General features: G+C 39.5%; 3 protein-coding genes across 3 annotated transcripts in view; 2 read left to right on the forward strand and 1 right to left on the reverse strand.

The window, feature by feature from the left end:
• The window catches only part of LOC128244388 (glyoxylate reductase/hydroxypyruvate reductase-like), a 38,636-nt gene extending 35,488 nt beyond the window's left edge, over positions 1-3,148 (forward strand). The window contains exon 4 of the mRNA XM_052962397.1: positions 2,541-3,148. Coding sequence (XP_052818357.1) covers positions 2,541-3,148 — 608 coding nt within the window. The remainder of the gene's footprint in view (positions 1-2,540) is intronic.
• Positions 3,149-9,579: 6,431 nt separating this feature from the next.
• Positions 9,580-11,124, reverse strand: LOC128244389 (uncharacterized). The gene has a single exon (XM_052962398.1). The coding sequence runs from the start codon at positions 11,122-11,124 to the stop codon at positions 9,580-9,582; it is 1,545 nt and encodes a 514-aa protein (XP_052818358.1).
• Positions 11,125-15,665: 4,541 nt separating this feature from the next.
• LOC128244390 (scavenger receptor cysteine-rich type 1 protein M160-like) overlaps positions 15,666-15,710 on the forward strand; it is a 4,006-nt gene continuing 3,961 nt past the window's right edge. The window contains exon 1 of the mRNA XM_052962399.1: positions 15,666-15,710. This exon is cut by the window's right edge and continues 267 nt beyond it. Within this exon, the coding sequence (XP_052818359.1) occupies positions 15,666-15,710 (45 nt within the window).

The following is a 15,710-nucleotide window of genomic DNA, read 5'->3' on the forward strand; positions in this document are numbered from 1 at the left end:
CTTATAGAGTTGTGTCTCTTGGTTGTGTAATGTGTGTTGTCATATAGAGTTGTGTCTCTTGGTTGTGTAATGTGTGTTGTCTTATAGAGTTGTGTCTCTTGGTTGAGTAATGTGTGTTGTCTAATAGAGTTGTGTCTCTTGGTTGAGTAATGTGTGTTGTCTAATAGAGTTGTGTCACTTGGTTGAGTAATATGTGTTTTTTAATAGAGTTGTGTCACTTGGTTGAGTAATGTGTGTTGTCTTATAGAGTTGTGTCACTTGGTTGAGTAATGTGTGTTGTCTTATAGAATTGTGTCACTCGGTTGAGTAATGTGTGTTGTCATATAGAGTTGTGTCACTTGGTTGAGTAATGTGTGTTGTCTTATAGAATTGTGTCACTTGGTTGAGTAATGTGTGTTGTCTTATAGAGTTGTGTCTCTTGGTTGAGTAATGTGTGTTGTCATATAGAATTGTGTCACTTGGTTGAGTAATGTGTGTTGTCTTATAGAATTGTGTCACTTGGTTGTGTAATATATGTTGTCTTTTAGAGTTGTATCTCTTGGTTGTTTAATGTGTAAGATCTTTTAGAGTTGTGTCGCTTGGTTGTTTAATGTGTGAGATCTTTTAGAGTTGTGTCGCTTGGTTGTTTAATGTGTAAGATCTTTTAGAGTTGTGTCGCTTGGTTGTGTAATGTGTGTTGTCATATAGAGTTGTGTCGCTTGGTTGTTTAATGTGTGAGATCTTTTAGAGTTGTGTCGCTTGGTTGTGTTATATTGTGTCCTTTTATGCAGGATCTTTGTTCAATTTTAGGCTTATTGGCTTGTTTTTAAGTAAAACAAATACACAAGAAAAATACACATTAATAAATATTAGAATGTACCAATTGCGTTTAAATCATGGAATTATTAAACACTGAAAAACTGTATATTAAAGTTAGCTTTATTAATCTTTGCCATTTAACGGGGTTGATGTTTAAACTTTCGAATACTGTACTAATTTCTGTAGTTTTTCATATAAACATTTCTATTGCATGAATGCCTGCAGATTTGGATAGAACACATAAAATGCTTATCTTAGTTTATTTCTAACATTAACATACGTTTATCATTTTGATTTTAATATGTAAATTGCACTCTCACATTTAACAGTTATTGCCATGCCACGTGTTTATGTTCTTGTGATAACGGTGACAGTATACGATCAAGTTAACAATAAATGTTGCTTCAAACACTACAGTTCAGCCCACGCTATATTGGCAGTACCATCGGCGCATTGATGATACAAATGTTTGTTTTTGCTTTAGATAAAGGGAGTAAAAGCTCCGGTGGTGACTGCGCCAATGACTGCCTGTATGGAGAGGACGAGGAAAACTGCGGTATGTTTTCATGTACTATTCTAAGACGATCGAACAAATGAATTTATGCGTAACCAAATTGAGTATTATTTATTTTCAAGTAAAATCATGCAAGGTATTATTTTGAGTTCCAAATGGAAAACTAATGAATGATTAAATGTATTGCCTGTTAGTATTGTTGGAAATATTTACTTCCAGAAATGAACCATAACCGTGAAAACAATGAATATAGAGTTGATTGTTGCGTCATTGCTTTATATGGAAATATGTCGGGAAATAATGTAAACAAAATATGAAAAAATCCTAGTTTGTTGACGTTTTTTTCTAGACCGCGTGGAATCGTTTCAGCAGGTGCGCGTGACGTACGATCGTACCATTGAAAATACATTTTCCTATGCGGTTAATGATATTGCTTTTAGTTAGTTTAAAGTGTAGTAGATTATATTAGTCGGTTGATCTGTTGGGTTGTATAACTTCGAGTTGTTTTCGCATTGCAAGCACCTTGAAGTGATACACCCCAACACATCAGCCGACTTATATAGTAATTTCTACATATTTAACTTATTACCCTATCCTGTTTATAGGCTTAAACCCGATAAGCGGAAGACCGAAGGTGTACCTAACTCAGAAAATTCCGCCGGATGGAGCCGGCCTTGCCCTTCTTCAGGCTTCATGTGATGTCGTCATGTATGACGAGGAAGAGGGCGGCCAGATCGCCGTGTCCCGGGAACGCTTGCTTAAGGACGTCGTCGGCGCTAACGCCCTCATTCTCCCCTACCTCGTGAAGGTGGACGCGGAATTACTAGATGCTGCAGGTGCACAACAGGTTACATATCTGTTTTCGTACGGTGTTATAATTGTTTTTTAACTGAGCGCGATAATAATTTTAAAAGAAAAACCTTACTGATATACGATTATTGTTTTTTAAAAATAAAAATAAATTAATGTGTTGTTTCTGCGAATGTAGTCTTAACCCACCACGTTCTGTCGATGTAGGTCCACAATTGAAAGTGATATCAACTGTATCTGTTGGATTGGAACATATTGATCTGAAAGAGTGTGCCCGTCAACTTGAGCAAATAAAGATCTTATAAAAACGCAGAAATAAAAATCAATGAAGATTGAGGTTTGTTTTCAAAGTAATGTATGGCAATTTTATACTATTCTGTTCCAAAAGAAACACATAAGAACTTACTTTCAATCGCAGGTGTTCAGGCTGTAACAGATGGCACCTGGGGAAGCACCTGGGATAACTGTCTCTACCTGTGTGGCCAGGAGCTCAGGGGAGCTACCGTCGGCATAGTCGGACTTGGACGGATCGGACTTGGGGTTGCCCGCCGGCTAAGAGCCTTCAGCATCGGGCGTCTCCTATACTGTGGTAGAACTGCGAAGAATTACGCTAGCGACATCGACGCGGAATACGTTTCGTTCGACCAGCTACTGAAAAACTCAGACTTTGTAATCGTCTGTTGTTCAGTCAATCCCAGAAACCACAAAATGTTCGACGCTGCTGCATTCAAAAAGATGAAGAAAACAGCAATTTTTATTAATACATCAAGGGGAATACTTGTTGATCAAAAAGCCTTGTACGAGGCTTTAACTTCCGGTGAAATATTACGAGCTGGTCTTGATGTGACGTCAACGGAACCGTTTCCACCGGACCACCGTCTTTTGAAGTTACCGAACTGCCTGGTTCTCCCCCACCTAGGTAGTGCAACATTGCGGGCGCGGCACGGCATGGTGGACCTGGCAGTGAGGAACACGCTTGCAGGGCTGCGAGGGGAGCCGCTGGAAACACCCGTCCGGATACAATAACGATTTGGTGACGGTTGACTGTAATAATGTTCTCAATAAACATATCGTTATGAATTGAATTTAAGTCGAACACCGTTGGCTCGAACTCATAGGGACCGGCGATAACACTTCGAGCCTTAAAAAATCTAGCCAAACGGGATGGTTTACCTTCAATATAGAGAAATTGGTCCTTTACATATAGTTCGAGCCAACGAGGATTTCGAGCCAACGAGGATTTCGAGCCAACGGGGTTCGACTGTATGTTCATATAAATTTAACAAAACGTCATACCGTGTTTGCGATATTATACTTCGACACCTGGCCCCAATTTCTCGAAACTTCTTAAGTCACTTATAACAGGATTAAGCTAAACTCACTATTTTTGTTGTTCTATAATATGCGTTATATTAACTTCTTTAAGAGTTTTTATAAATTATATAAGGAATATCTGTATGCTAATTAGAAGAAACCATTTTTCATTTATCAAAATCCATTATTAGTATGAATTTTGGCTAATTGAAATAAGCGAATTAAGCCTGTTAAGTTTAAGAAGTTTCGAGAAATTGGGGCCAGTCTTCATTTATTATATCGTATAGTTTAAATGAATCGTTGGACAAAACGTAACTTTATTACAATAATAAAGTAATAACATGTATTCCTAGCGCCTACATTGACAGTTTTAAATGCTTGGTGCGCCCTGGTTGCCTTGTTCATTGTTTGGGGTGAAAAAACATTCCTCGATTCGGAGAGTATAACCATTGTTTTCTTTATGTTAAAACGATATTATTTTGGAAACGACGTTATGCACTGAATGAAGAGCAATTGCTAATTTACGATGACGCTTGTTTGAGATGAAAAGCATGTCCGTATTAATATATCTCATGAAAAAATGCACGTTCTTACGGACTCACTCAATGCACTTTATTCTTCAAAATAAAGATTTTATACCGTTTTCTTTCGTGTAATTCACATCCGATACCTTGTGTTGGTCAATCAAAGGTATTGTTGTTGTTTTCCGAGTGTAGTTCGGAGATAGATCAGCACATTTAAGAAAATGCTTACTGAATTATTCTTGTAATTTTAAGAACCTGGGTTCATCCCAAATTTGGTAATTTATGGAACACATTAATGTCGATGAAAAGGCGTCGATTGTTTTTCCTTATCCATGTGTGTACTATAACACATGGAAGAAAGGTATCTCTTTAGCGAGGAAGCCGCGATTCACCTGTAATAAAGCGGAAGCCGTGCTTTACCTACGATAACGAGGAAGCCGCAATTAACCTATGATAACGCGGGAGACGTGATTAAAATACGATAACGCGAAAGCCATGATTCATCTGCGATAACGCAGAAGCCGTGATTCACCTACGATAGCGAGGAGTCCGTGATTCACCTACGATAGCGAGGAGTCCGTGATTCACCTACGATAGCGAGGTGGCCGTGATTCACCTACGATAGCGAGGAGGCCGTGATTCACCTACTATAGCGAGGAGGCCGTGATTCACCTACGATAGCGAGGAGGCCGTGATTCACCTACTATAACTAGGTTACAGTGATTCACCTACAAAATGAGGTAGCCGTGATTTATCTACGATAAAGAGGAAGCCGTGAATCACCTACTAAAACGAGGTAGCCGAGATTCACCTAATATAACGAGGTAGCCGTGATTCACCTTCTATAATGAGGAAGCCGTGATTTACCTACTATAACGAGGAAGCCGTGATTCACCTACTAAAACGAGGTAGCCGTGATTCACTTTCTATAACGAGGTAACAGTGATTCACCTACTATAACGAGGTAGCCGTGATTCACCTACTATAACGAGGTAGCCGTGATTCACCTACTATAACGAGGTAGCCGTGATTCACCTACTATAACGAGGTAGCCGTGATTCACTTTCTATAACGAGGTAACAGTGATTCACCTACTATAACGAGGTAGCCGTGATTCACCTACTATAACGAGGTAGCCGTGATTCACCTAAGATAACGCAGAAGACGTGATTCATCTACGATAAAGAGGAAGCCGAGGAAGCCGTGTTTCACGTACGATAACGCAGAAGCCGTGATTCGCCTCTGATAACAAGGAAGCCGTGATTCACTTACGATCACGAGGAAGCCATGATTCATCTTCGAAACCATGAAGCCACGATTCACTTGTGATAACGAAAAAGTCGCGCTTCTCCGGGGTTGCCACCGAAGTCTTGCACGGCTAGATCATCACAAAAAACTTCCGATTCAGGCTCAGCGAGCCTGGTCACCTTTTGCATGGTGGGATTGTATACAGGAATGACCGGTGTTTTACACAACTAGTTTATGTTATCAAGCCTGCTAGATATGAAGTAAAATTAAATTCACAATTTTGGCTTCCAATTTCGAATCATATTGAACTTTTCATTTCTTTACAAATATCATATCCGTTTTCCTTTTCTGCATAAGGTTAAGCAAATTTATTGTTTAGTTTCTCGGCTACTATATTTTATTTTATTGCGTTAATGTATCATTTCTTTGCCCAAACATTCAATAGTAAATAAACAAACATCTTCATACGGTGTTAAAGTATTTCAAATGGTGATTTAATCGGGGCACCGTAACGCGACATAAATGCAATGATATATCTGCCGCATACTGCATGCGGTGGCGTGGTGCCTCCGTGTCGCACTGTATATGGCACTGTTTCAGAACTCTTCATATTTCAAGAGTTAATCTATCATTTTCTGCCGGTATACAACTTACAATCATATTTTCATTCATGGCCATATTTTCGCACCTTTCATTGTGATGGCCAAAGGCGTTACTGTAAATCATTGTTATTATAATACTACACTTATTTATAGAATGTTTAATAATCATATAAATAGACTGAATAAGCAATAAACGGAAGGCATAAAAATAATACTAAATCGCCAAAATATGGCAAATAACTCATTTTTTAAGAGTTTTAAATCCAAAATAGAGCTCTTAAAATATTATATTATATCATGCAGCTTTTATTCGTACCACTGCATGTATTTATACAAATAACATTTCCACGGAAATGTAATATTAATCTGCCATTTAAACCTTCCAAGTTTTGTTTTATGACAAAATCCCAGAGTTTCCCATCTTGGGTAAATTTGTACGGGAACTAGCGGTGCTGGTTCTCGAGCCTGGCTCTCAGAGCCACCGCTCGTACGTGTGGTCGTGCATGTTACGAGATCTGTCTCCTCTCTTCTGTCTTTCCTTCTGGCTATTTGAGCCACCATCGTACATGTGTATGTGGTCGCACATGTTTCGAGATCTATCACATCTTGATTACTTTCTTATCTTTGCCTCCCTTCCTCACACCTTCCCTTTAAACACACTCCTCTATTTTCCTCAAAAATCTGAAAAATATCTGATGTACTTTCAACCTCTCAACTTCCGCATTTTATCTCCTTCCTCGCTCTTCTTCTCCTGTCACTTCACACTTTCGCCTGTATCTCTCCCATACCTCCAACTATTACTTTACCAGATTCTCTCCCCCTTCCCTTTCAACTCTCTCTCTCTCTCTCTCCCAATTTCCCCCAACTCGTATTTCCCATCCCTTTTCTTTATCCCCCCTTTTCTCCCCCTCTTTTTATTCCCATCTTTCTCCCTTCCCTGTTCTCTCTTTCACCCTCCCCTTTCTCTCTTTCATCCTCCCCTTTCTCTTCTCGCTTTCTCCCCTCTCTTTCTCCCATCCACTTTCTTCCTTCACTTTCTTCCCCTCTTGATCCTCCTATTTTCTCCCTCCCCTCCCCTCCCCTTTCCCCTCTCTTTCTTCCCCTCTTTATCCCCTATCTTTCTCCCCCTCCTCGTACATCCCCTTTCCCTCTCCCTTTTCTTTCTCCCCCCGTTTTCTTCTCCCTCCCACTCTCCTTCTAATCCCATTTTTTATATTGATATGTATTACAATTTATCTTATATTATATAGATTCAATATTTAGGTAGAAGCGCGGATCTTCAGACGAATGGTATAAAAAGAACTTCGAATATGGACAGACTCAAGCATGGCAGATGAAGAGTTTACACAGTCAACAATATAACGTCTTAAATGTAGTTTTAGTAATTTCTGTAACAGATTAACCGTGTTTCCCTTACTATCTAACCGCCACAATGTACTGACAATTCTTTTAGATGGGAGTTTTAAGGTTCTTATCAAAATGATGTGTACTATTTGTACACATACATGGATTAGAATAAACACGCATTTTAAATGTTTTTTAGTGTGCAATTGATATACAAGCTAAGGAATGAAACTGGGTACTAAAAATGTACAGAATGAACCAGTAAGCATTTTCTTAAATGTGCCGATCTATCTCCAAAACTGGCGATCTGCGCTCGGTAAACCTTGATAATACCATTCGTTGACCAAAACAAGGTACGGGTGAGATTTACACTAAGGGAACAGTATAAAATCGTAGTTTCGAAGAATAAAGTGCATTTCATTGAGTGAGTCGGTAAGCCTAGTAAGAACGTGCATTGTTTTACGAGATATTTTAATACGGACATGATTTTCATATAAAACAAGCGTCGTTGTAAACAAGCAATTGCTCTTCAGTCGGTGCACAACGTCGTTTCTATGGTAATTGTTTCAACATATAGAAATACATGTTTATATTCATCGAATCGAGGATGATTTATACCCCAAACAATGAACCAGGGAACCTGGACGCACCTGACATTACTGCCGTTGGCCTAGCACCATGAAAAAGTTTGCGTCATAATTATACAAGGTTAAAACGACATAAGAAAGACAACCCTGGGTCTCCGTTAAGCAGCTAGATCGATCTAGTTACTCAGAATTGTTTCCCTTCATTAGCAGCGTTTGATAAACCTGGCCTTGTCCGCTATTTCAACTATGATCACCATCCTGGTATATAACAACATGCAACCGACAATTGTTATATCATTACTCTTAAGAGTAACAGTCATTGAATAAATTAATTTATTTAGGTTCGAAATAAAACACAATTACGGTTATTACTATATATGGTAATGGTCAAGGTCTTTCCGATTGCCATATATGGTAATGGTCAGTGTGATTATATAACTAAGCAGCTTATATAAAGGCCGCCTGTACACTTGCTTTCGTCTTTCCAGGTTGTAAACCGGGATGTTTACACAGCAGAATATTTGTTCGTTGTACTATGCCAAGAAGGGGGAAAGCAGGAGGTGCACGTGGAAAGGGTTTGTCCCCGGGGGATCCAGCAGTTGAAACTTTCTCATTGTTCAAAACTTATTTCGACAGTCAATTAAAGGATTTTAAACAGGATTTGAGATATCTTAAAACTAACAGACAAAAACCCAGTTTAACTTAGAAGTAAATCTAACAAAATTCAGTTCGAATTTAATTCGGAAATTCATGAAGGCTTGAAAAGTGCTTTTGCAGAAGAATTTACCTGAAGGAGCTCAGGACATTGTTTTGGATTTAGTTTCTTATGTGAATCATAGAAATAAACTAATTTAAGTGGCAGATTGTTCCCCCAGGGGCTGGGCGACAGTAAATGAATATAAACAGCCGAAACTTGGGTCTGATAGCGCGGACGAAAAGAGGCTTAGACAAGTCGAAACAAGGGCTATTAAGAAGCTCAAAATTTCTAAGCCTTCCGCAAATAATTTAAGTTGCAGATTGTTCCCCCAGGGGCTGGGCGACAGTAAATGAATATGAAAAACCGAAACTTGGGTCTGATAGCGCGGACGAAAAGAGGCTTAGACAAGTCGAAACAAGGGCTATTAAAAAGCTCAAAACTTCTAAGCCTTCCGCAAATAATTTAAGTTGCAGATTGTTCCCCCAGGGGCTGGGCGACAGTTAATGAATATGAAAAGCCGAAACTTGGGTCTGATAGCGCGGACGAAACAAGGGCTATTTAAAAGCTCAAAACTTCTAAGCCTTCCGCAAATAGTTTTCATCCTTATAAGCGTTCTTAAGCATTTGCGAGTGCAACCACCGGAAGTGAGCAGCAGTCACGACTTTTAGAGCGGTGGGGTTATCCTGTCAAGTAGTCTCTCGTGCCCAACGTTCCAGCATCGGTCACGAGATTTGCTTCTTATGCGGCCAGCGAGGGTATTTCCGGAGGCAGTGCCGTGCCAACGAGGGCGTTCCCCGCAGAGTCAACTACTACTAAACCGACAATTCCGAAACCACGGCAGCAACGACAGGGGCCAAGACAGAATATAAATCATGAGTATTCTTTTGACTGTAAGTTTATTAAAGATTTCTTTGAGTATGGGAACATATGTTTACAACAGATTGTTCATGTGATACTAAACGGTTTTCTAGTAAGGTATTGGCTAATAAATTTGCTGCTAGTGCATAAGTTATATTTGCGGTATATGTATTTAAATAAACATGGGCGAAGGAGTTCGTTTGTGGTTTAATTAATTTGTGATATATTTTTCCTTTCCTTGGTGTGTTCCGTAACAATGTTTTTTTTCACTTTTTGTAACATTTTAAGTTCTGTTATAAGTAGATATTGGGCTCTGTATGAACGGGGTCTCTGAATGAGACGGTTTTTGCTCGGAAAGAGCGGGGTTTCCGAATGAGACGGATTTTGCTCGGGATGAGCAGGGTCTCTGAATTAGGCGGTTTTTGCTCGGGATGAGCGGGGTTAATGAATGAGACGGTTTTTGCTCGGAAAGAGCGGGTTTCCGAATGAGACGGTTTTTGCTTGGGATGAGCGGGGTCTCTGAATGAGGCGGTTTTTGCTCGGGATGAGCGGGGTCTCTGAATGAGACGGGTTTTGCTCGGGATGAGCGGGGTCTCTGAATGAGGCGGTTTTTGCTCGGGATGAACGGGGTCTCTGAATTAGGCGGTTTTTGCTCGGGATGAGCGGGGTTAATGAATGAGACGGTTTTTGCTCGGGATGAGCGGGGTCTCTGAATGAGGCGGTTTTTGCTCGGGATGAGCGGGGTTAATGAATGAGACGGTTTTTGCTCGGGATGAGCGGGGTCTCTGAATGAGGCGGTTTTTGCTCGGGATGAGCGGTGTCTCTGAATAAGACGGTTTTTGCTCGGGATTAGCTGGGTCTCTGAATGAGGCGGTTTTTGCTTGGGATGAGTGGTGTCTCTGAATGAGACGGTTTTTGCTCTGGATGAGCGGGGTCTCTGAATGAGACGGTTTTTGCTCGGGATTAGCGGGGTCTCTATATGAGACGATTTTGCTCGGGATGAGCGGGGTCTCAGACGGGTTTTGCTCGGAATGAGCGGGGTCTCTGAATGAGACGGTTTTGCTCGGGATGAGCGGGGTCTCTGAATGAGACGGTTTTGCTCGGGATGAGCGGGGTTTCTGAATGAGACGGTTTTTGCTCGGGATGAGCGAGCGGTGTTTCTAAATGAGACAGTTTTGCTCTGGATGAGCGGTGTCTCTGAATGGGACGGTTTTTGCTCGAAATGAGCGGGGTCTCTGAATGAGACGGGTTTTTGCTCGGGAAGAGCGAGCGGTGTTTCTAAATGAGACGGTTTTGCTCTGGGTGAGCGGTGTCTCCGAATGAGATGGTTTTTGCTCGAAATGAGCGGGGTCTCTGAATGAGGCGGTTTTTGCTCGAAATGAGCGGGGTCTCTGAATGAGACGGTTTTTGCTCGAAATGAGCGGGGTCTCTGAATGAGACGGGTTTTTGCTCGGGAAGAGCGAGTGGTGTTTCCAAATGAGACAGTTTTGCTCGGGATGAGCGGTGTCTTTGAATGAGACGGTTTTTGCTCGAAATGAGCGGGGTCTCTGAATGAGACGGGTTTTTGCTCGGGAAGAGCGAGCGGTGTTTCTAAATGAGACAGTTTTGCTCGGGGTGAGCGGTGTCTCTGAATGGGATGGTTTTTGCTCGAAATGAGCGGGGTCTCTGAATGAGACTGTTGTGCTCGAAATGAGCGGTGTCTCTGAATGAGACGGTTTTTGCTCGGGATGAGTGGGGTCTCTAAATGAGACAGGTTTTGCTCGGAATGAGCGGTATCTCGGAATGAGCTGGGTTTGTGCAGTATGAGTGTAGATTTGAATAAGACCATTGTTTCCGTGTATGCTTATTTATTGAGTAAATGCTTTCAGTTGTAGGAATATGTAAGATAAATATAAAGGAAATTCATATCAGTTTGTTCGTATTAATTTAACAATGTTTGGCGCAATTATACCATTAAAATTCTGTATTTTGTTAAATAATTTATTTAAAAAAATAACCAGTTAGAAAAAATGATCTTTTCTGCCACCTCAGATAAGTAGATCCATTAATTTAACTATGCTAGAAATTCTTATCTTGCCCACGGGCGAAGATAAAATGCCCGTATGGAACTTCTTTTAATGGTCACCATATTGTAATTACCTCCCTTTGTTGAACACTGTAGTCTGTAGCGCATCATGGAAACCTTGTCTTGTGGCAATATTTAGAACGCTAGTTAATTATTTCTCGCTTCAAATGTCACCAGAAAACAGTTTTCACGCATCTTTCAAGAAATAATGCTTCACTCTTCTTAGAACTATTTAAAGACCGATCAGACCATTTATATACTCTGAATCACTGCGCGAATATCCATGACAACCACGAATTATCGCATATCCGTGCGCAATTATTTTCACTAAGCACAAAAGAGTTCCAGCAAAAAAATACATTTTTACTTAATTTTGTTTAACTGAGGTGGGAGAAAAAGCATCTACCATAGCCGCTTATATAAGATAGGTTCATCCCGACCCTCGCGCAGGGTGTTTTGCGGAAACTCGGTAAACCTTGTTTCCGCAAAACAGCCTACGCTCGGGTCGGAATGAACCTATCTTACACGAGCGGCCATGGAAGATACTTATAATACATTTTTTGAAGAGGACTGTTTAGAAGTTTTGTTAAGAAAATTAAAAAACAACAACAAACTGATCAATATAAAATATAAAAATATGTTGCCGTGATTGCAAAAGTCAATGATGTCTGTCCAGTATTATACACCAGATGGAATTGTTAACACATGTATATGGATTTTGCTGAACTCTCTAAAAATTTAGAGGAGTTTTTGTTTAGCAATGTGAACTGTTCAAAGAAAGATGGAAAACATAAATTTAAGAAAGGGGAAGCATATGTCATACACCAGAGCAAGGGATTTTTTTTGTAACAAATCTTAAAATGTTAGGACTTAGGTAGCTCTAAATATGGCTTACACACGTTTAGACCGGGACCGGAGGTTCAGAAAAAGGTGTATCAGATAGATTAAAAAAACAAAACATGGTCGATGAAAGTTACTCCAAATAATTGACGGTTTTTTAAAAAAAATGATATGACAAATCCTTCACGTACAAATTGTTTTGTACCAAAAGTGAGTAGTTATTCCGATCGTGATTCCGGGTTTAAGCATCCAAAGAATAATTATGAGTTTGATGGGGTTTTCTTCATTTCATTCTGTCAAAACATAACGATATGTCGATGAAGAGCACCTGCAAGGCTGCAGTTCACAGTTTTACAACAATCGGAACACTTCGGCCATGGCCGAGTTGTTACGATTGAATTTACAAGGTCTATCTCGTAGCTTGACGGATGTGGCCGAGTTATAACGATTGGGTCGAGTTGTTCCGTTTGGCATAATTGTTGTGTGTGTAAGTCAAGTTTCGTTTTATTGGAAAGGTAAATCATGTGTTTTAATGCATTTAATGCTTGTTTTGTGCAAAATAGCTTTTCACTTACATGGTAAAATATGAATATAAACCTTTATTATCCATTTCAAACATAAAATACTTCACTAAATACAATTTCAATATTTCTTTCAAACCCACCGGTTTTTGCACAAACCCGTTTAGACGTTAGACGAGATGGAAGTCTGATGTTTCAAAGGACATTTATATCCGTGAAAGTAAGTTTCTTTAAATTTGCGTAATTGATATATATTCACATGAAATTCCCCGTTCTTTTCCACTCGATATATATACTTGCCCGGTATAGACCACTCCTATACAGTCGTTGTTTTATATCTGATAAGGTTAATAAATAAAGTATTTATGTTTGTCTAAAATTAGTGAAAGAAAACTTAAAGTAGAACTTCGTCAAACTTAAGTATTAAACTAACTAAGCGTTTTACCATTGAATAGCAATGCTTGAAACATATCAGCATTATCGTTTGATTTCTATAACGAATTAACCAGCAAAATACTCACATAGAATCTATGACCATTAAGTGCTGCTGTCGCTGTCAGGGGCGGATCCAGGATTCGACGTTAGAGGGGGCGTAACTTATGGGCATAACTTTTTCACTTGCGCCCCACCCTCCAAACCGAAATTTATTTTTTGAAAATGATGGCAGAGGAATTTGAAACTCAGAAAATTTAAAGAATTTATAATCTGAAATGGTGCATTTTTGGCATATTTATTACATTTTTCTCCTTTATTGAAATAAAAAGTAAACTTGGACGATTTAGGGGGAGGGGGGGGGGGGGGGGTTGCCCCTCCGCTGGATTCGCTAGTTGCTTGGATATTTATCATTATTAGTTTTCAATTCAAAATGTGAATTTTGAATTGTGTGGCCAAGCAAATCGCTTTCTACAGTTATGCATATTCTAATATATATATTTTTTATACTAAAAAAGGTATAATATATTGGCATAAGTACCCCATGCTGCTTTTACTCACGCTTAAAATAACAGATTCACAATACCTGCAGTGTCAGGCGCCTACAGGAGGTGTTTTAACAGCATGAAGTATATTGCAGTTAGGACATTATTACATTATTTAATTGAAACTAACAATTGTTTATTAAAGTACAATTGAAATTTCATTTGACTCCTAATTATTACATTACGATGTAAATTATTTATTATTTTTCTGTTAAATACAATATTTTATTTACTAGTATAATTCATTTTATAGACCGTTAGTTTTGACACAAACGAGCCCCTGTTTCGGATTTTCGCAAATGTGCTTCTGCCTAGCTTCCCTTGGCGTTGCTTTACGCCCTGTAGTTATTTCCCGTCGTTCAAGGTCTCTGTTTTGCCATATAAAATTGGTGTGAAACTGGAGCCATTTAGATTGTATTAACTATTTATACTCCTGGTCGGACCTAAGCACACACACACGCGCACACACGCACGCACGCACGCGCACACGCGCGCACACACACGCACGCACGCACGCACGCACATATACACACACACGCACGCGCGCACGCACGCACGCGCACACGCGCACGCGCACACACACATACACACACACATATGCACGCGCGCGCACACACACACGCACGCACGCACGCACGCTCACGTACGAACGCGCACACACACATACACGCGCACGCACGCACGCACGCGCACACACACACACATACACGCGCACGCACGAACGCGCACACACACACATACACGCGCACGCACGCACGTGCACACACACATACACGCGCACGCGCACACACACATATATGTTAACCTGATCGTTACTCCCTTCCTTAACATACTGAAAGAGAAGTTAGTGAAATAGAATTGGTTATCGACTATAATTGTCGATGTACTTTTTCCATCTACTTTGCTGTAAATGATATATTGTATTATTATACCTCACTTCTAGAGAACGTACAGTAAAACGCCAGGCCCCAATTTCTCGAAACTTCATAAGCTTAACAGGCTTAAGTAGCTTATTTCAATAAGGCAAAATAAATACTTAAATAATGAAAAATGGTTAATGGTGATTATCATTATGATAATTCCTATCTAAAGTATAAAAAACTCTTAAAGAAGTAAATATTACGCAAACCATTGAAAGACAAAAATAGTGAGCTTAGCTTAATCATGCTATAAGGGACTTAAGAAGTTCCGAGAAATTGGGGCTTGAGCAATATTTTCGACTAACACCGCGTTCACTCCCTCCCTGCCGTAATGTTACCTCAGTCACCCGTATTTACCACAGGTTGACAATAAGCACTGTCACTCTCAAGGCAGTCAACATTTTTATATTATGAAAAACATGAAATCGGACATCGATACCAATTTTCTGAACGAATCATTCTACGTTTTGGCTCTGAATCATAGTGTAAAAAGAGCGGACACAACTGGTATGTTTGTCTGGAATTGAAACTATTCGATTTGATAATATTTACACATGATTGAAAGAAAAATGCTTTGAAACTGTTTGACTACTTGTAAGTCGGTCAACTGAAACTTTTGGATTTTACCAGAAACATTGTAGGGCAAGAAATATTAATGAAAAGATGAATGTTCAAAGAAGCTTCATAATATTTGTATCTTATTACAAAACCATGTTTACAAATGAATTTATAAAGGATAAAGATACATTCTGTCCCTTCACATGGTAATAATAAATACATTCAGAAGCAGTGTGTCTTTCATTCTTTATTTACATAATGCTATCAATCGCTGTGTTTCAGCGAACAACTTTGTTCAGTTTCTTTTTGAGAAATATATTCTTTACAAAATCATTTCGATCTAATTCGCTTTTGAAAATATCATGCTGAGCATGGAACCATGGTATGCGAAATATCGCCGTCTGTTTTATTTAATCACATTACAGTCAGTGAATTAACTTCAATCTTGATAGATACACTGATTAGTAAAACAAAACGAAATATACGGAATGGCCGTCTGTTATATGATTCTGAACCTGATTTGCGTTTTCTGC

Source organism: Mya arenaria, chromosome 8 (assembly GCF_026914265.1).
Source record: "Mya arenaria isolate MELC-2E11 chromosome 8, ASM2691426v1".
Taxonomy (NCBI): Eukaryota; Metazoa; Mollusca; class Bivalvia; order Myida; family Myidae; genus Mya; species Mya arenaria.